This window comes from Mauremys reevesii, linkage group 4 (genome assembly GCF_016161935.1).
Source record: "Mauremys reevesii isolate NIE-2019 linkage group 4, ASM1616193v1, whole genome shotgun sequence".
Classification (NCBI taxonomy): domain Eukaryota; kingdom Metazoa; phylum Chordata; order Testudines; family Geoemydidae; genus Mauremys; species Mauremys reevesii.
The window spans coordinates 142,297,132-142,316,595 of NC_052626.1; the positions used below are offsets into that span (position 1 = coordinate 142,297,132).

Here is a 19,464-nt window from a genome sequence, read left to right on the forward strand (position 1 = left end):
GCCCATGGGGGCTGTGCTGGAGGGAGCCTGGCACAGAGTGGCAGGTGCCCAGGGCAGCGAGCTGGGCAGAGGGCTGCCCGTCACCAGGGCTGGCAGGGCGTGAGTGTCAATATTCCTCCTGCCTAAAGGGGCCTCACCCATTAAAATGGCTGCGAGGGCAGGTGCCCCTCGTGGCAAAGCAGGTTCACAGCTCTTTGTGAGCAGGGGCCTAGGGACGGCAAAGATCTCAGCCCAGCTGGGGCCGTGCCCCACGGCAGCCTGCCCCTCTGCAACGCCCTGGGAACAGCCCAGCTGGGGCCGTGCCCCACAGCAGCCTGCCCCTCTGCAACGCCCTGGGAACAGCCCAGCTGGGGCCCATGCCCCATGGTAACCCACCCCTCTGCAATGCCCAGGAAAAAGCCCGGCTGGGGGCCGAGCCCCATGGTAACCCGCCCTTCTGCCATGCCTCAGGAGCAGCCCCAGCTGCGGGGCGGGGCGGGGGGGGGCATCCCCGACAGCAAACCCAGCCCCTCTGCAAAGCATCAGGCCAGGTGGGGGTGCCGTGCCTCAATCCAGGAAGCCCCCTGACAAGTGGCTGGGGTGGGGGTGTCAGCCCCGCTGCCTCCAACTGCTTCCTGACCCCCCACAGAAAGCACTGCAGCAATGACCTCTGTGAGGGGAAGTGTGTCTGCCTTCTCCCCCCACCCCCCCACACTGGAAGAGACCAGGAAGTTACCCCCTCCCATGGGCTTTCATTCCTCTGCCAGCCTCCTATCTGGTAGGGCACCCCCCCCCCCCACAGCGACAGCTGAGGACCTGCCTTCCAGGAGCACCTACTTCCCCATGCCACACGCCCTCACAGGCGCATCAGTGAGCGGCTCTGCCATCCGTGGGGCCCATTTGGCCTGCTCTGGGATGCTGGAACTGCCTGTGTCAGAATGAGCCTATTGCCGGGCCCCCTTCGCCCACCCCAGCCCAGGGATTTGTTCCTTGCTGCGGGTCAAGGCAGAATTACAGCCCCAGCCCCACTGGGTGTGCAGAGCCTCAGAAACACGCCCCGAGTGAGACTGACGCTGCCTGAGGCTGCCGAGAGCCTGAGCCCATTGCTGGGAGGGAGCTGCCCCGGGCGTGACCGACACAGCGATGCCACCTGAGGCTAGAGAGAGACTGAGGGGCAGATTCCTGCCCGTGTCCCTGCGGCCATGACCCCATGGTGCTTTGCAGGGGGTAGGTCTGCCCTAGCCCCCCCCTCCCCCTCCCTGCCTGTGGTGTGGTCTAGGGGCTAGCGTGCTGGGCTAGGACTCAGAATCTGGGTTCTCTACCCCCTCTGCTGCAGTGACAGCCTGCTCCCACCTCCTCAGTTTCCCCTTTGCTGCTTCCTGTGTACGTGCAGCACCAAGTGTGATCATTGGCCTGCTAAACCCAGGGCAGTGAGCTCAATCCTTGAGGGGGCCATTTAGGGATCTGGGGCAAAAACCTGTCTGAGGATTGGCCCTGCTTTGAGCAGGGGGTTGGACTAGATACCTCCTGAGGTCCCTTCCAATCCTGACATTCTATGATTCCTCCTGGAGAAACTAGCCCACCCGATCTCCCGCAGTCCTCAGAGCCTCCTTGGTCACTCTTCTGACCCCTCTCCAGGCAATCCCTGGTGCTGCTGCTGGGTGACCTTTGACAAGTCACTTTCCTGCTTGTTGCCCCAGCTGTAACAGGGGGTGTGTGTGTGATGCTTCTTGAGACTCCTCCGTACCGTCCTGGAGATGGCTGGTGGAAACGCCCCAGCAAGGCGCTCCGTATTCAAGCCAAGCGAAAGCACCCAGCTAGTCACTCGTGTGCAGGGTGCTCCCAGTGCCCAGGGCGGGGCCCTCCCATGGGGCAGCACAGAAACGCCCGGCCTTGGGCGCCGGGGCCAGAGGAGACGCTGCACGGCTGTGCCTTCACTTCCTCGGCAGTGGTTGGCGTGGCTCTCACCGGGGCGGCAGGGAGCCAGCTGGGTCTAATGCTGTGGAGCCGTGTGGCTTCCTTCTGTGACACATCACCCATTTCACTGCCTGCCCCCCCCCCCTTGCCAGGCTGGAACAGGTGTGGGCACCTCACTCAGCACAGCCCCTTTCCCTCTGCCAGGGGGCTCAGGAAACAGCCCAGCGAGCCCCCCGCAGTCCTGTCGTGAACAACTGCACCAACAAACCCACCCAGGGATTTCATTCCGTCTAGCCCAGATCCTGCCCTAGGAGCAAACCTCTGGGGCTTCGTGGGAAGCGATCAGGATCCTGCAGCAGGGCCAGCGCTGTTCACACAGGGCTGCTCGCTGGTCTCCCAGCAGCACAGCAAACAGACGTGTCCATAACACCCCGTGTTGGCAAGGTGGCAGTCAGCAAACACCGCAATCGACAGGCCCCACCGGTGAGTGGGACAAGAGGCAGCAGAAGGGCTGACTCACCGCAGGGCCCCACCAGAGCCCGGAGCGGGGAAGCGGGTTATAAAGGAGAGCAGGCTTCTGCGGGGATGAGTCAGTTCCTGGAGAAATCCCCACTCCCCAAGGGCTGGGCTGGCTGCAGGTGGCACTGAGCGGCTGCAGCAGCGCCAGGCATGATCGGGGCCCCACCGTGCCAGACACGGGACAGATGCCTCTGAAGACACCACCAGTGCCCCAAAGCTCTCCTAGTTTATTACCCACCCGTGCACAAGAACAACTGGTCTCCAGAAAGGGACCACCACACTGCCGCCGGTCACCCCCAGGAGAGCCAGCAGCACTGGCCGCCCCTTGGCGAAGGCTGGCCAGGAGATCCGGAGCCACCTTCCCCTTCCCTTCAGAGGGAGACTACAGGCCCTAGGCAAGCAACCTGGCTTGTTAGCCCAAGCAGCCTGGCCACAGCTGCTGGCAAATCTCCTGCTACGGCTCTAACCTGGGCCCGGTTAGCGTGGTCCTGGGCCACGGCGTGGGGGAGGATTCCGAGCGACCGCAGGGACAGCTGGGCGGAGAGCAGATGTACCAGCCTCCGGACTCCTATGGGGGGCACGCTGGGGGGTGCCTCGTGGGGCTCTGCTACTGTCAGCCGGGTCTAATGTCATTAGAAACTATAGACCCACGCAGTGCCCCTGCATGTCGGCTGTAAAATTACCTCCCGGGGGTGGGATCCCAGGCCGGACACCGTGGACATGACAGCAGCTGTTACCTTGGTTTGTGCCAAGGACCGTCCCACTCCCTCCCCCTCGGCACGCTCCCCAGCCCAGAACCAGTCCTCCAAGCAACCTGGCTTACGCCCCCCTCCCTGCTCCTTCCTCCAGGCCAGGGTCCTGAGCCTCTCTGATGCCGAGTCTGGGGAGGAGCGGGGTGCCGGACCGTGGGGCGACTCACGTTCACAACACAGGGCACGTGTTTAATGACTGTAACCCGCCATCGCTCTGCCAACAGTCTAGCGAGGCCGGACGCAAACCCGCCCCGAGGCGGCGGCCGAAGCTTCAGAACAAGGGGGCCGCCTGGCGAGGGTCGTCGGGCAGGATGCTGACGGAGTCCTCGGCCCGGCCGCACAACAGGCACAGCATGGTGTACTCCTGCAACAAGACAGAGGGCGCTCACGCGGGGGCAAGGGGGCGCTCGCGTCCAGGTGCGGGGCTGGGAATCCTTTGTCCCGGGCGTGCGTGTGAGATGGGGGACGCACCAACACCCCGGCCAAGAGTCAGGCCTGGAGGGAGGAGCTAAAAGGGAGAGAGCCCAGCTCTGGGCTGGGGGGGAGATCTCCAGCTCTCACTGGTGCAGGTCAGGGCCTCCCTGAGGAAGTGGGGCTGGGCCTGAAGCTGGGAGCCCAGGCAAGTGTTAACAAGAAAAGGGGCCCTGAGTAGGATGGGGGTCCAGCCCCGGCCGACCCTCCTTTCTGAGTTCCTTGTATTTGTTTTGGAACTTGGATACCCCCGCAAGGGCAGAGCTTTGGTGTGATTTAGGCAGAGGGCCGAGCCACCACGGCACCAGACCAGACCGGAGATGGCTGCTGACCAGTGAAGACCTGGAGGGAAACTGAGGCCAGATGAGCAGTACCACAGTGGGCCACAAGGGGGCGCAGATGCCAACCCTGCCACATGGCGACACAGCGTTCAGTCCCTTCCAATGCGGCACAGCAGGGCGCCCAACCGAGAGTCATGCTGGCAAGGACTCACGCAGGCTGGCCTAAGAGATCAAGGAAAGTCCTTCGCCCAGACTGGCCTGCAATGGGCTGGCAGAGCATGGCTGTGGCAGCAGGAACCTGCCTCCCCGCTATCACTCAGCTTTGCTGTGCACCAGAGCCAGAGACGGACTAGGCACCTGGCCTGAGCGAGGGCTTCGAAAGGCCTCACCGGCGACCAGACCTACGGGGCCCTCGGGTTTCTCCGCCTGGCGAGGGCTGGATTGCTCCCTCTCCCACAGTCATTGGGGTAGTCGCTCTTGTTTCAAACATCCCAAGAGCTGGGGCACCCACGGCTCCCCCAGGGAGACTAGCCCACAGCTCGGCGCCAGCCCAGCAGGCAGGCTCCATCCTCCCTTTATCAGCACTGTCCTCTCACTCTACAGCCAAACCGAGCAGCCCTCCCCCGCAATGCCAGGCAGGCAGAGCAGCACATTCGCTGGGCATCGCTGCCTCGGTACTAGCAGCTCCGCTCGCCCCAGCGAGGGGAATGGGTTAACCCAATCAGGGCATGCAGAGCGCCCGCCAGCCGGCGCGCAGCTACAGACCAGGGCTTTGGGGACGGAAGCGAGCAGGAAAAGGGACTTGCCCTTGGACATTTCAAGGCCAGAAGGGACTGTTCTGCCTCCTGTATAAGCCAGGCCAGAGAGCCTCCCCAGCGACTCCTGCGTCCAGACCAGAACTCTGGTCTAAGCCGGAGCAGAGCTTGAGAGAGACAATCCAGCCTGGATTTACAAACGCCATGGGACGGAGAACCTGCCCCGTCCCGGGGTCAGTGGTTCTGATGGTCCCTCCCTGGTAAATACCGGCCCCTTATCTCTAGTCTGAACGTGCCTCCCTTCAACTCCTAGTCCCGGATCTCTGGTAGATCACAGAGCCCCCTGCTAGCAGAAATCTCCTCCCTGGAAGTGTGATCAAGGCACCTCTCAGCTAAACTGAACAGATTCGGTTCCTTTAAATCTCTGGCTAGAAGGCAGGTTTTTCAGCGCTTGACTCCTCTTAGCTCTCTTCTGAGCCCTGTCCCCTGTAACATCCTCCGTGCAGCACTGGGCACAGTCTCTCCAACGCCAAAGAGGTCACATCACCTCCTTACTCGTGTTGGATATTCCCCAGCTCGCACGCCGAAGGATCCTGCACACCACCTCGGCTGCGGCACTTTGCTGGGACTCCGCCCCCCTGGTTTGCACCGGGAGTGCGAAGGCTTTCCAGGATGCAGGTCCCCATCCCATAGGTGCGACCTGCACTCCTCGTTCCTAGTCGTCTGATCTTGCCTTTGGCTGCATTAAAACACACGCTGCTCAGGGGAGCCCCCTTGCCAAGACCTGGTGTGGGACGCAGGGTTTGCTCACAGATTTCTGGTTCAAATCGTTACAGGATTGCAGGTCTCGCCTCCCAAATCATTAAATATGGACCAGGACATTTGATAAGCTGCTTCCTTAATGGAGGTGTCAGGATTAAAAGCTTAAGGAATGTAACTAGCTCCGTTTTCCTTTTCCCTAACCCCACTCCTCCTAGTTATACCTCCTGGGACATGACACAGGGGATCTGACTGATCCCCGCCCAGACGTGCATGGTAACTTTTCAACGCCGGCAGCGCCCCTGAAGCCCACGGCTGCATCTCCCCAACCGGTGCTCACACTTTCAGCAGGAGCTGCCGACGGCTAGTCCTACTCTCCGCAGCGGCTCGCCAAGGGACCGACGGGCAGTCCCATCCCGCCCCGGGCAATGCAGGCACAACCACCGCAAGGCAGGAAGGGAAAGGCCGCTGGAGTTTTTCGCAGCACAGACTGCAAGCCGCTGGCCTTGTTTCCACTCATCCGACGCCTGTTCCAAAAGGAGTCAGACTCGCTGCCACCCACAGACACTGGGACTGCCCAACGCTGGCCAGGGCCGATATCAGACGACAGCCCCTGAGATGGACCGGCAGCCCAGCCCCTCGGAAAGCAGAGCAGGGATCAGCTTTATAGACGCCTCCAGGTAGTCAGGGCCTGGCAGTGCAAGGGCTGTGGCTAGCAGCAGCCTCCAGGGGGCGGCCACTGAAAACACGCCCCTCCGAGCCCTCTTGCTCCCTCTGGTGGTTACAAAGAGCAAATGACACCCAGAATGGGAGCACATGCCAGCAACCCCAGGTTTGGAACAGAAAAGTGCTGAACTTCAGCTTGCGGAGGCATCGGTTTAGGAACCTCAGACCCCGAGCAGCTCCATCAGCTCTCCCCTGCTTTGCTCCCCCGTGAGGGCAGCTTGAAGGTGCGGCTAATGCATGCCCGCATCTCGGAATTGTCCCACAGCTCTGGTTGGTGGACTATGCCCAACGCCTGTCTTTCAAGCCAATCCATCGCAAAGCGATCTGGCTCCCCTTGTTGCTGTGAAGCCGTGCTGACTGTCAGGGAGCGATCCAGGGTCTGCCAGAGAAATCCCCTCTTCCACCACCACCTCCTCCTCATCTCACCTGCAGGCAGGTCTGATAAAACCCGTCTGCCCAGGTAGAGGGAGAACACAATTAGCAAGGTCAGGAACCAGGCCACACCCATCCTGCCAGGGGCTCGGGGGCCTGGGTCTGCCTCCTAGGCTGGACCGGACCTTCCTGCGCAGAAGAAATTAACAGCTGTGGTTCTTCCAGCAACTGTCCCATGGCCTTGCTGCGTGTCTGCTTTAAAACACTGATTCAGCAGGGTCCTGCACCGCCTCAGCACTGCAGTGCTTCATGTGGGAATTTACTCAGCCCTGCGCCCCATGGCACTGGGTCCTAAAGCACTCAGGCTGGAATTCTCTACGGAGCCTAAGGGAGTTAGGACCCCAAGTCCTATTACAAGTCAGTGGGACTAGTCATTTAAGAGCTTTTGAAAATTACCCCCTCCCAAACCCCACTGACTTGCAACGAGACTTGTGCTCCTAAGTCGAGGTGCTTTTCAAAATGCCAACCTAAAGCCAGGGCTGTAGGCAATCATGCTAAATCAGGGGGTCTCAAACTGGGCATCGGGACCTGTCAGGGGGTCGTGAGGTTGTTACATGGAGGGTCGTGAGCTGTCAGCCTCCACCCCTGTAAACGCCGTTTCTCCTCCAGCATTTACAATAGTGTTAAATATAAAAAGTGTTTTTAACTGATACGGGGGGTGGCACTCAGAGGCTTGCTGCGTGAAAGGGGTCACCAATGCAGAAGTCTGAGAACCACCGCGCTAAATGCTACCTCCATGCACGGGAGCCAGGCCCCGCTTGTGCATACAGAATCTCAACCCTCAGTGTTGCATGGACGTCCCCTTGCCTGATCCGACGGTGTCAGATCGGCCCAACGTGTTGGGAGCTGGAGAGACGCTGATCAGCGGGATGCACCCGTCGCCTACCTCGGGCACCTTGTCCCGCGGGTGGAAGTGCGGCTGTGGCAGCTTGGAATCCACAGCTGGAAAGTCAAGCCACGTTTTACAGTGTAGCTGGCCCTACAAAAGCACAGCGGGTTGGGCGGTGACTTGAATCTCTTCCCTGGCCTAAGCAGCAGATGGGCTGCTTAGGACACAATCCCACACATACCATGGCAACAGTAGCCTGCAGAACCCAAGAGCACCTCCAGATGGAAACCCATCGACCAGAACTTTCTACTCCAGCCACTGTGGTCCTGGGGTTCCTTGTGCTTCTGTGACATCACTCCCAGGGCTTTCCAAGTCTCAGGGCGTTCATATGAAGGAATAAAGGAGTGTGTCTTTGTGATCTGCGTACGTGCATGTGCGATGAAGTGGGAATTTTCAGTGACTTTTTATGCCCCCCGTGTGCCTCAGTTTCCCCTAGATTTTGCAGGGAAAAAGGCCTGTTTGTTCTCAGGGCAGGCTTGAGAGAGAGAGGCATGAATGGCATCTAGCTGTCTGAGCCTGAATGGGTTGTTAAAAAGGACTGGCTGAGGCTCACCCCCATCAATGAAGAATCCAAGACACCGATGGGAAAGCCAACCACCAGGACACGGACACCTAGCAACCTGCACCCCCGAGGGCGATGGATTTCCCCACTGCTCAGCAGGGAGGCTGAGCAAACCCCCCAGCTGGAGAACAAAGGGCTGGGAAGGTGGGAGGTGGGGTTAGGAGTTGGCTGTGGGAAGGAGTCGGGGCTCTCACCTGAGGTCAGACTGAGACAGAGCCTGAACAGAGGTGTTCACCACAGCTTGGCTGGGCTCTGGGGCTGAGCAGGACGGAATTGGCCCGTGCTTTAACCTTCACTTCCCTGTGCTCACCTATGGGCCTCCTGGGCTGTGTAACAGCTGGCTGCCGAACCCGGCTGTTCTGATAACACCGAGTGTCACCGCAGATACTGCTGAGGTGCACAGTCCCTGAAGAGGGGCCGAGCCTCTCCCAGGGGTCTGGCTCAGCTGGACGTGCCGGGCAGAGCTCATGGTGTGAAGCAGGAGGGCTGGAGCTGCAAAGGTGCAGTCAAAGGAGGCGGTGAAGCCAGCTGGCCGGCGCTGCAGGAAGAGTGAGACGCCTGCGAGGTCCAGCCCGCTGAAGGGCTGGTTCCAAAGCTGGGGGCGTAGCCATAGGTGCCAACTTTTCCCGGGGCCGGTGGGTGCTGGCCCCCAGCCCCACCCTGACTCTACCCCTGCCCCGCCCCCATTCCAACCCCTTCCCCAAAGGCCCTGCTCCAACTCCGCCCCCTGCCTCTCCCTATTGGACTCCTTCCCCAAACCCTGGCCCCGGCTCCTCCCAGCGCTTGCTGCCACGAAACAACTGTTTCATGGGGCAAGCACTGGGAGCTAGGAGGAGAAGCGGGACTGTGGCGCGCTCAGGGGAGGACGTGGCCTAGAGGTGAGCTGGGGCAGGGGGGGGAGCAGGGAGCTGCACCCACTGATTTTTCCCCTTGGGTGCTCCAGCCCCGGAGAACACACGGAGTCGGCGCCTATGGCCGTAGCACTGACCTTGGGGCTCCATGACCGCATGCAAGACAACATACCTGGTAATCGTCCACCACGCTGAATGTGTATTCGTGCTTGGCTATCATGTGATGACAGTTCTTACACACATCTGGAAGGAAAACCAGAGATTCACAAGGATCGCCTGCTCGGAGGGAGACCTCACTTACCACAACTTGGGGGCGGGGAAAGTCCTATTTCTTCTGACTGAAAATTGCACTGATCTGAGATCAAGGACCTGCTACCCTGCGTCAGTGACAAAAAGCCCTTCTGGTCCAAGAGGGCAGCGGTCGTCTTAGAGGCACAGCCAAATATCTCTGGCTCCCCCATGGCTAGATCCACCCCAGTTTTCCAATACATCCTGTGGATTCACCAAAGCAATTCAAAAATTTGTATTTCGCAGCCCCACAAATGCCTGGAGAATTTGTCTTACTACATAAGGTTTCACCTTTGCTGTAAGGGCCTGGGCCATTTTTGGCTAGGAGCAGGGCACATCGTTCAAAAGTAGTTAACTTTTCTAACCACCGGAGCCTGGCCATTGAACAGAAAAGGAGACCGTTCCACAAGCGCCAATGCAGATGGAAATTGTCCATTCACTCCAAGGAGTGTAAATGTAACACACACTAACAAATGCCAAGCTGAGAACTCTTTCCTGCATTTTAAAAGAGACAGTGATACTGACAATCAAACACAACCCCATTCTCTCCACATCCCTTCAGCCCTCTTTCCTCACATTCTGCCTGGCTTAAAAAAAAAATCAACACACCAGTGGCAAGCAGGAGGTTTACTCTGGTTATTAGGGAGAGCTAAGCTATCAATTGCTGGAGAATTTAGGCTCTAAAAATGAAACATTAACCTGGCATGGCTGCAAAATGCGAACAGATACAGAGCTGCTTCCTTGCGTTTGCAGGCCAGTTAACTCCGGTTCCTCTGCTGCTGTGAGCAGCAGTAGATTGACATTCACAAGACTCTGGTCAGTTTCACAGCAGCTGTTCACAACACTATGAGTATCAGTGAAGCTGTCCAGAATCCCATCAATTTCACGCAGGGTTTCTTGGGAGCGGCGGGCAGCAGCAGAGGCAGACCCTGGAGCTAATCACAGGTGAGGATGACACACAAACAGGCAGGGGAGAGATTCTGGAGACCAGCCCTGTCTCAGCAGCAGCAGCGCAGCGGAGAGGTTGCAGGGGGAGGGGGGAGCGTACAGTAGCAGAGACTCCTCCAGCACTGGAGTAGGGAGGGGAGCTCCAGCCTCAGGCCGGATTCTGAGAACAGTTAAGCACACGCTTACCTGGCTGTAGCCACACCACACAGGTTTTTGTACTGCTGTAACTAGGTTGGCTGGGGGATGTGATTTTTTTTTTTTTAACCAACATAGTTCTACTGATACAACCCCTCATGTAGACAGTTATACCAGAACAGATCCTCCCCTTTCCCGGAGAGACGCGCTATACTGGTATAAACACCTTTGTACTGGTATATATGTGCCCAGTCATAGATTCCTAGCTTACGGCCAGGTGGGACCATTAGATCATCTCACCTGACCTCCTGTATAGCCCAGGACAGAGAATTTCACTCCGTTCTCTCTGGACTGAGCCCAGTAACTTGTGTCTGGCTAAAGCAGATCTTCCCGAAAGGCCTCCAATCTGGATCTGAAGCCTTTGAGAGGGAGCAGCGACCCCCTCCCTTGGCTCCTCCGATGGCATGGTTAGAAACGTGGGGCCTTATTGGCAATTTTGAATTTGTCTGGCTTTAACCCCCCCAGCGACTGGTATAGGAACCCCACTGGGATAATTTAATCCGTACAACTTTTGTGGGTAGACGAGGCCTTAGACACTTTCCAGCCAGGGATTTATGTGAAAGTGAAGCTCATGAGGAAGGTCACAGGTTAGCAGCAAAGTAGAAATGTCAGCAACCCTCTCCTTCCCCACAGCTGGGGACCTGGGTCACTGCCTTCGATCTCTTTAGGGAGCCCCAGCCACCCTTCCTACTATCCTCTGGCTAAGAGACGTCTGGTAACTTTTTCAAGTCAAGTACTAAACTCTGTCCCTCCCCACAACAGGTATAATAATAATCAAACATGAGGCCTCACCCCCTCTGCAGCTCAGGTTCCTAAAGCCTGTGGCTCTGCGCACACTCCGTGGAGGGGACAAACAAGGGGAACTCCTTACGGTCATAAGTGATGATTTCTTCTCCATCCTCCTCCTCCGTTGCTCTGTTTGCGATCAGCACAAAGTCCCTCTTGTTGCACTCCACACACCCCACGTAGTTGAGCAGGAAAGATCCGTTCTCCAGGCAGGTGTTACCCTACAGTATTGAGAGGAAACCTATCCACCTCCGTTCCTGTGCTATTGTCAAACACCCACCCCTGCCCCTTCAATTTGTCCCAATGTTGTGTTTATTGACAGCACATGCAAGGGCTAGGCCAGTGGTCCCCAAACTGTGGAGTGCGCCCCCCTGCTCCAGGAAGTATGTGGGAGTTCGGGGGGGCAAATTGTTCACCAGCTGCTAACTGACACAGCAGTTTCCCTGAAGGCCCCTGAGCAGGAATCATAGAATATCAGGGTTGGAAGGGACCTCAGGAGGTATCTAGTCCAACCCCCTGCTCAAAGCAGGGCCAATCCCCAACTAAATCCCCAAATCCCTAAATGGTCCCCTCAAGGATTGAACTCACAACCCTGGGTTTAGCAGGCCAATGCTCAAACCACTGAGGAACAAAGGGAAGGGTGACAATAGTGCAGTCTTAGCTGGTACTCAGGAGGCAATGACCTGGGACCAGCCAGCTTGTGTAAAAGTTAATGGTTTACTTTTTCTTTATGTACCTAAAAAAAGTGGTGGGGGTGGGGTGGGGAGAGAGAGAGAGTGTTACAGTGATCCCAGGAGAGAGTGTTGCAGTGACCCCGGAAAGAGACAGTGTTCAAATCCAAGAGCAGGAAAGCAGCAACTGAGCAAGAAAGACACCGGTGACTTCAGAACGCCCCGTAACATGGAGCCATCCCACCAGAGCATCTTGGAGCCACCCACATTCCATGTCTAACAAATCACATCTTCGCAAACATTCCTGGCAGGCAGGTGCTGCTGGCTGATTCAGCTTCTTCCTCCTGTTGAGGAGGAAAAAAAGGCAGGTGTTAGTAATGGGAGATTCGATATTAGAAATGTAGATAGCTGGGTCTGAGTACCAATGACATAGGGAAGGGTAGGAGAGATGTCCTGGAAGCCAAATTTAGCTGCTAGGAAAGAGACTGAAATCCAGGACGGCATGGTATTTTTTTCAATGCTCCTCCCCGGTTCCACGCCCAGGTAGGTAGGCAGGGCAGGCTTCAGAGTCTCAATGCGGATGAGAAGTCTGATGATAGAGAATCTCCAGGTTATAGTCAGAGCAGAGGAATGAGAAGTATAATGTAAGGGGCCGGATCAGATGATAAACAGTCACATAAAAAGAGAATCAACATCAGAAAAGGCAGGCTAATAAACAGGGACAAGTTTTTTTTAGCTTACACAACACAAAAATGAGTCTAAAATAATATAGATGGGGTGAACTAGAGTGAGGATATAAAGGAGGATATAGATATAATAGGCATCTCACAGAAACCTGGTGGACTGAGATCAAATCAACACAACACAATCATTCAGTACAAAATATATATCGAGGAGGACAGACAGGCAGGAGAGGGGCTGCATGGCATAAAGAAAGTAAGAATAAAAATGAAGTAAAAAATCTTAAAGCTCCACAGTTCCCATAGTTCCATAGAGTGGAATTAAATTTTTCTAGACCCAGGGGATTTCAATTATCCCCATATTGACTGGAACATTCACACTCAAGACAAAATGCAGAGATAAAATTTCTTACTTTAAATGAATGACTGCTTCATGGAGCAGCTGGTACCCACAACCACAAGGGAGAGAGGCTAATCCTTGATCAAAATTCAAAAGGGAGCGCTTAAGACGAAAGTCATTGCGCGGAGAAATAAATGGATTCTTTGCTCAGTCTTCACGGCTGAGGATGTTAGGGGAGATTCCCAAACCTGAGCTGGTGCTTTGTAGGAAATCAATCTGAGGAACTATTGAAGTGTCAGTGTAGAGGAGGTTTTTGGATTAATTGATAAACTCAACTCAACATTTAACAGAGTCAAGGGACCAGATGGCATTCACCCAAGAAAGAGTTGTGAAAGAACTGAAAACTAAACTACTAACTACACCTGTCCCCTTTCATGGATTGAGAACTGGTTAAAGGACAGGGGAAAAGGGTAGAATTTTAATGGTAAATTCTCAGAAATGGAGAGGGTAGTGTGTGGTGTTCCCGTCAGTCCTAGGACAAATCCTTCAAATTTTTCATAATTGATCTGAGAAGAAAGGGGTAACAGTGTGTGAAAAAATGCAAAGATATTACACTACTACTCTAGATAGACCAAGAGCAGCACCAAAGCAAGAATTGAAGAACTTCAAAAAACAAAAAAAAAAAAATAAAAATAAATGTAAATTAATGTACATTGGAAAGATCTTGGAGTTATCGTGGATAGTCTTCTGAAGATGTCACCGCAGTGCAGAGGCGGCGTCAAAAAGCAAACAGGATGATGTTAATATCATTAAAAAGGGATAGAGAATAAGACTGAGATACTATTGTACAGATGTGGTCTCCTCATCTCAAAAAAATATTTCTAGCACTAGAAAAGGTTTCAAAGAGCAACTAAAAAATGATTAGGGGTTTAGAGAGGGTCCATATGAGGGAAAGATTAAAGAGGGGGACTCTTCAGTTTTTGGAAAGAAGAGAGAGGGGACATGATAGAGGTATATAAAATCATGAGGAGTGAGAGAGAGTGGAGAGAGAAGGAAGTTATATATATTCCTAATTAACAAACAAGTCACCAAATGAAATTAATAAATAGCATTTTTAAAACAAATAAAAAAAAAGTTCTTCTTCTTCTTCACGCAACAACTTGTGGAACTCCTTAACCTTGGAGAGGTTGAAGGGGGCTACTATAACTATGTTAATGTAAAAAAGACTGGATATATTCATGGGGGGCTAGTCCCATAAATGGCTATTTAGCCATGATGAATGGTGTCCCTAGCCTCTGTTCTGTCAGAGGATGGAGATGATGGATGATGGGAGAGAGGAGATCCATTAGATTCCACTATGGACCTTTGGTCTGACCCAGTACGGCCTTTCTTATGTTCTTATGTTCCCTTCCCTGACTAGCTCAGGGATCTCGCTCTGATGGGAACTGCTTTGGCGTTTGTACCCAGTACTAGACTGATACATTCAATGAGTCAGGAATAACAGAGGGGATTGGGGGGAGGTAAGAACACAGAGGTAAACAAGAACATCTGAAATGTCATCCCAGAGTCAGTGGGACATCTAGTCCAGTAACACATACTTCAGAGTAAAGTGCAAGGAAGCCAGCAGTAGCCAATTCGGGAATAACCTTCCCCTGAGTGGAGTTTCATGATAATCCAGTCAGTTAGTGACCGGCTTATGCCTTGAAACATGAGGGCTTATATCCCCCATGGGCAGGCCACATCAATCTCCGTGCCTCGGTTTCCCCAACCGTACAACTGGGGCAATGATACTGACCTGCTTTGAGACCTATGGCTGAAAAGCCCTATACCTGAATGGAGGTTGTTCGTAACCCTGAACAAAACATTATGGTTGTTCTTTCAAAAGTTTACAGATGATCATTGTCTTAATACAGCTTTGAATATTTACTATGCAGATGAAAAATGCTGCTTTCCCTTTATATTTTTAGTAGTTTACATTTAACACAGTACTGTACTGTATTTGTGTTTTTTTGTTTTTTGGGTTTTTTTTGTCTCTGCTGCTGCCTGATTGCATACTTCTGGTTCCAAATGAGGTGCACGGTTGACTGGTCAGTTCGTAACTCTGAGGTTCTACTATAACTGTGTATAAGCTCATTAGCCATGTGTCTAATTCTTCGAATTCCTCTAAGCTCTTGGTATCAGCAATACTTTGTGGCAATGAGTTCCACAGGTTTTTATAAAGCATAATTATTTCCTTTTATAATTTTAAATCTATTGTATTTCAACTCCTTTGAATGTGCTTTTGTTCTTGTGTTACTATAAAGAAGGCCCTGACTTGCCTTCTCTTATCGTTAATATTTTTGCATATCTCAGTTGTGTTCCCTCTTATTCAACTCCTCTCTAAACTGTCCCATCTTTTCAGTCTCCTCACAGAGCAGTCTTTCTATCCCCCCATTGTTTTTGTTACCATCTCAGTAGCTGTTCTTTCCACGCTATCTTTTTCAAGGTAACACTATCCCAGAGGCGGGGGCATGGCTGGTTTATGTAAAGGCATTGCATTGTCTGCAGCATTACTTCCTATCCCTTAGGCAGCTTCACATTGCCTTTGCCCCCTGCTATGACATGGGCAGAAGTTTGCATCAGGCCGTGCAGGGACATCGGGATCCTGACACCTGGCAGGTCCAGACAAGGGACGGATTTTCAGAAGTGCCTGGCGTTGGCCTGGGTCTGCACTCATTAAAATCACAAGGAATTTTACCAGTGACTTTGGTGGGAGCAGTTAGGCCTGAAAATCACACCCTTAAAATCCAGCAGAGAGCAGGACTACTCCCCTGGGCTGCACACAGGGTGCACCTAGAGGTGCTGGAACTAGAGGTGTGGGGGGTGCTGTCACACCCCCTGGCTTGAAGTGGTTTCCATTACATACAGGGCTTACAATTTGGTTCAATGGCTCTCGGCATCCCCCGTATACAAATTGTTCCAGCAGCACCCCTGGGTGCATCTGGGTGCCAAAGGTACCCAGGGCAGCCTCTAGCCCACCCTGGCCGGGGCGAGGGGGAGAGTGCACTTTACAGAGGGAGATGGGAGCTACGCACCCTAGGTGTCAAGTCAGAAACAGAACCCAGGAGTCGTGGCTCCAGCCCCCGCTCCGCCCAGAGCTGGGGAGAGAACCCAGGAGTCCCGGCTCCAGGCCCCGCCCCCTCCCTTACCCGGGACGGGTACTCGGTCTCCACGCAGCCCCCGCACATGACGCCGCCGCTGCCACCGCCTGTTCCGGCTTCCGGGAGCATCGCATCTCGCGAGAGCTGCCAGCCCCGCCCCGCGCGCCCGGGAGGGTTTAGGGGCGGGGCCTGGGAGGAGCCGGGTGACTGGGGGCGTGGCTTGAGGGTGTGGGCGTGGCCTGAAGGCTCGGAACTGGGCTCTGGAGGAGTGGGGGCGTGGCCTATGAATAAGTGGACGTGGCCTGTGGGGAGCAGGGCGTGGCCTGCAGGGTCGGGGTGTTTCTGTCGGGAGTGGGGTGTGGCCTGTGAGGCGTGGCCTGCCGCTTCAAGGTGGGGGGGTCTATTGGGAATGGGGCGTGGCCTATGGGCAGTGGGGTGTGGCCTGTGGGGCAAGGGGGGCAGCATCAGGCAGTTGGGTGGGGCTGTCGTAGGCTGAAGCGGGGCTTTCAGGTGTGTGTCTTTCTGTGCGTGTTTGTGGAGTGCCCCCCCCCTGAAAATTATTGCCTACCCCTACACTAGACCCAGACCTCAAATTAGGTTAATAATGAGGGAGCCAGAGGGGGACTTTGAGCAGAGAACCCCTGGCAACGCACAGTGCCCCTCAAAGTCATGTAAGGAGCCAGTGGACATGGCCCAAAGGAACTCGGTCCAGAGATCTGATCGAAATCTGCCATAATTAATCTCTGCACCAGTCCGTACAGCTGTCCCTTACGCCATGAAGGGCGCGCAGAGCAATGAGAAAATACACAACTCATCAGATGGCACATTTACTTTGTCCTTCCGTATGTAGGCCTTGCGATTTTATCCAAAAAACACCGATAAGACACCCCAGAGCCCCAAAAAATGGAATTGGTGTTTAGTCAATAAATGCGGACTACAGGGGTGTGATTTTAAAGCACAAGGTGCTGTGTATTAGTTGGTGTGCAGACCCCGCTGGTGCACACTAAAGGTTCCCTAGTGCACTTTAACATAGTGCTGTTTGAAACAGTACTGTGAAAACACACTAGGGAACAAAGGCAGTGAACGCTAAACCAAGCGTTTGATAACAAAGACACAAAGCTTCAGCTAACATGTTTGTTATTTTTATATATGGAATACAAATTGAAATAGATCCTGTTTAGGCAAGAGTTTTGGGAAGTACCTGATAAAAATCTTCTTGTTACAGAATCAAAGAGAAAACCGCCTCCACCCCCAAACAAACCCTCCCCTGATTTTTGGACATCTACACAGAACTCAGAACTTGCTGACCTCCCCCAAATGAAATGAATAACCCCCCAAAACAGAACTCCCAGTTCTAGGGCAGCCCTGGCTAAATCACTTTTGCCAGCCTCAGAGGGCAGAGTTAAGCTTGTGGGACGGAGTTCATGTGTACGTTACCTCTCCACGCACTAGTACCAGCTCCCGGCTGCAGCAAGATGTGATGACCAGTGCGTGGTCAGTCAGAGCGGCCCTTTGCTAGGGTTTCTAGGAAGACCACGATGAAGTCAGTGGGATCCCTACCCTGTCGTTACTGTCTCTGACAGTGTGTTTTTAGAAACGTTCAGGCGACAGTGTGATGCTGAGATGACAGAATCAGAGGGCTCTAGGGTGTCCAGACGTCCCGATTTTATCGGGACTGTCCCGATATTTACTTGTTTGTCCTTCGGTTGAGACGTGAATTGTCCCGATATTTTACCCCCCGACGCACAGGCGGAGGGAGCTTGCGCCCCCCCACCCCAACTCCACCCCTGCCCCGACTCTGCCCCTTCCCCCATTGGATCCCTCCCCAAATCCCTGCCTTGGCCCTGCCACCAGCCCCGCCCCCTCACTGCCCTATTGGATCCATCCCCAAATCCCCACCCTGGCCCCGCCTCTTTCCCAAGCATGCAGCACCTCCTCACCCCTCCCTCCCAGGCTTGCGCTAATCAGCTGTATGGAGGCCAAGCTCTGGAGGGAGGGGGGAGAAGCAGGATGCGGCAGCCAGCTCAAGGGAGGTGGAGGCAGAGTGAAGATGAGCTGGTGCGGGGCGGGCGTGGAGCTGACAGTGGGTGCTCAGCCCCCACCAATTTTTCCTATGCTCCAGCAGCTCTTGATTTTTTGTTTTGTTTTGTTTTGTTTTTTCCTCCACTGCCGTCTCTTGGGGTTTTTTGTTGTTGTTGTTGCTCTGCCAGCACGCCCCCCACACTGAATCCCGATATTTCATCTCTCTCATCTGGTTACCCTAGGGGGCTCCTTCATTTCAGCCCTCCCTAGTGCTTCCTAAGGGGAGCTGTTCCATAGAGGACTCTGGTGTGAAGATTGCTGGCTGCCCTAATGGCTACTAGTGCCGGGCAAAAATTTTCATCCACAACTTTTTTTCCAGCATAAAATGCAGAATGGGTGACACTGACGCGTTCTGTGAATTCCAACCCGTTTCGCCCACTTGTTTCAGTCGAAAAAAATCCTAAACAAAGAGAGTCTGAAAAAATTGGAACGTTTTATTTGACATTTTCAAAATGAAACATTCTGAGTCTGATATTTCAAAGCCTCCTTTAATTTTATTTTAAAACCATCAAAAACATGTAAAAATGATCAAAATTGAAATGAAATGTTTTGTTTGACTCAAAACAATTTTGGGTTAGATGCCTAAGAACATAAGAATAGCCATACTAGCAAACCAATGATCCATCTAGCCCAGTATCCTGTCTTCCAACAGTGGCCAATGCCAGGTGCCCCACAGGGAATGAACAGAACAAGTAACCATCAAGTGATCCATCCCCTGTCGCCCATTCCCAGCTTCTGGCAGTCAGAGCCGAGAGACATCCACAGCATGTGTTGCCTCCCTGATCATCTTTCTTAGCTAATAGCCATTGATGGACCTATCCTCCATGAACTGATCTAGTTCTTTTTTGAACCCTGTTATAGTCTTGGCCTTCACAACATCCCCTGGCAATGAGTTCCACTGGTTGACTGTGAGTTGTGTGAAGACGTACTTTCTTTTGTTTGTTTTGAACCTGCTGCCTATTAATTTCATTGGGTGACCCGTGGTTCCTGTGTTATGTGAAGGGGTAAATAACATTTCCTTATTTATTTTCTGCACACCAGTCATGATTTTATAGGCCTCTATGATATCCCCCACTTAGCTGTCTCTTTTCCAAGTTGAACTTTCCCAGGCTTATTAATCTCTCCTCATATGGAAGCTGTTCTATAGCCCTAATCATTTGTACCTTTTCCAATTCCAGTATATGTTTTTTGAGATGGGACAACCCATATTCAAGGTGTGGGATTGTCATAGATTTATATAGCTGCATTATGCTATTTACTGTCTTATTATCTGATGGGATTGCACAGCCATTGGCCATTATCTTTGAAAACTCATGGCGAATGGGGGAGGTCCCGGATGACTGGAAAAAGGCTTCTGTAGTGCCCATCTTTAAAAAAGGGAAGAAAGAGGATCCGGGGAACTACAGGCCAGTCAGCCTCACCTCAGTGCCTGGAAAAATCA

The 19,464-nt window shown here is 53.7% G+C and overlaps 1 protein-coding gene across 4 annotated transcripts; it reads right to left on the reverse strand.

The window, feature by feature from the left end:
- Nucleotides 1-2,494: 2,494 nt before the first annotated feature.
- Nucleotides 2,495-16,137, reverse strand: CHURC1 (churchill domain containing 1). 4 transcript variants are annotated; one of them, XM_039537241.1, is made up of 5 exons: nt 15,248-15,358; nt 11,196-11,331; nt 9,066-9,136; nt 8,353-8,580; nt 2,495-3,531 (listed from the first exon to the last, which is right to left on the reverse strand). In XM_039537241.1, exons 1-4 carry the CDS (start codon nt 15,248-15,250, stop codon nt 8,353-8,355), a joined length of 438 nt encoding a protein of 145 aa, XP_039393175.1. In that variant the 5' UTR covers nt 15,251-15,358; the 3' UTR covers nt 2,495-3,531. The 4 variants fall into 4 exon arrangements, with proteins under 4 accessions (XP_039393175.1, XP_039393174.1, XP_039393176.1 ...); XM_039537240.1 differs by lacking the exon at nt 15,248-15,358 and adding an exon at nt 15,990-16,137 and having other exon boundaries at nt 2,617-3,531; XM_039537242.1 differs by lacking the exons at nt 8,353-8,580; nt 15,248-15,358 and adding an exon at nt 15,990-16,137 and having other exon boundaries at nt 3,336-3,531.
- Between the last annotated feature and the right edge of the window lie 3,327 nt (nt 16,138-19,464).

Bases quoted from the DNA above. Each gene is read 5' to 3' on its own strand.
- CHURC1 (XM_039537240.1), bottom strand. From the start codon at position 16,070: ATGCTCCCGGAAGCCGGAACAGGCGGTGGCAGCGGCGGCGTCATGTGC. The intron at 9,137-11,195 runs GTAAGGAGTTCC...TTTTCCTTCCAG, and splicing joins AGAAATCATCACTTATGACC to ATGTGTGTAAGAACTGTCAT. The intron at 8,581-9,065 runs GTATGTTGTCTT...CTCTTCCTGCAG, and splicing joins GCGTGGTGGACGATTACCAG to CGCCGGCCAGCTGGCTTCAC.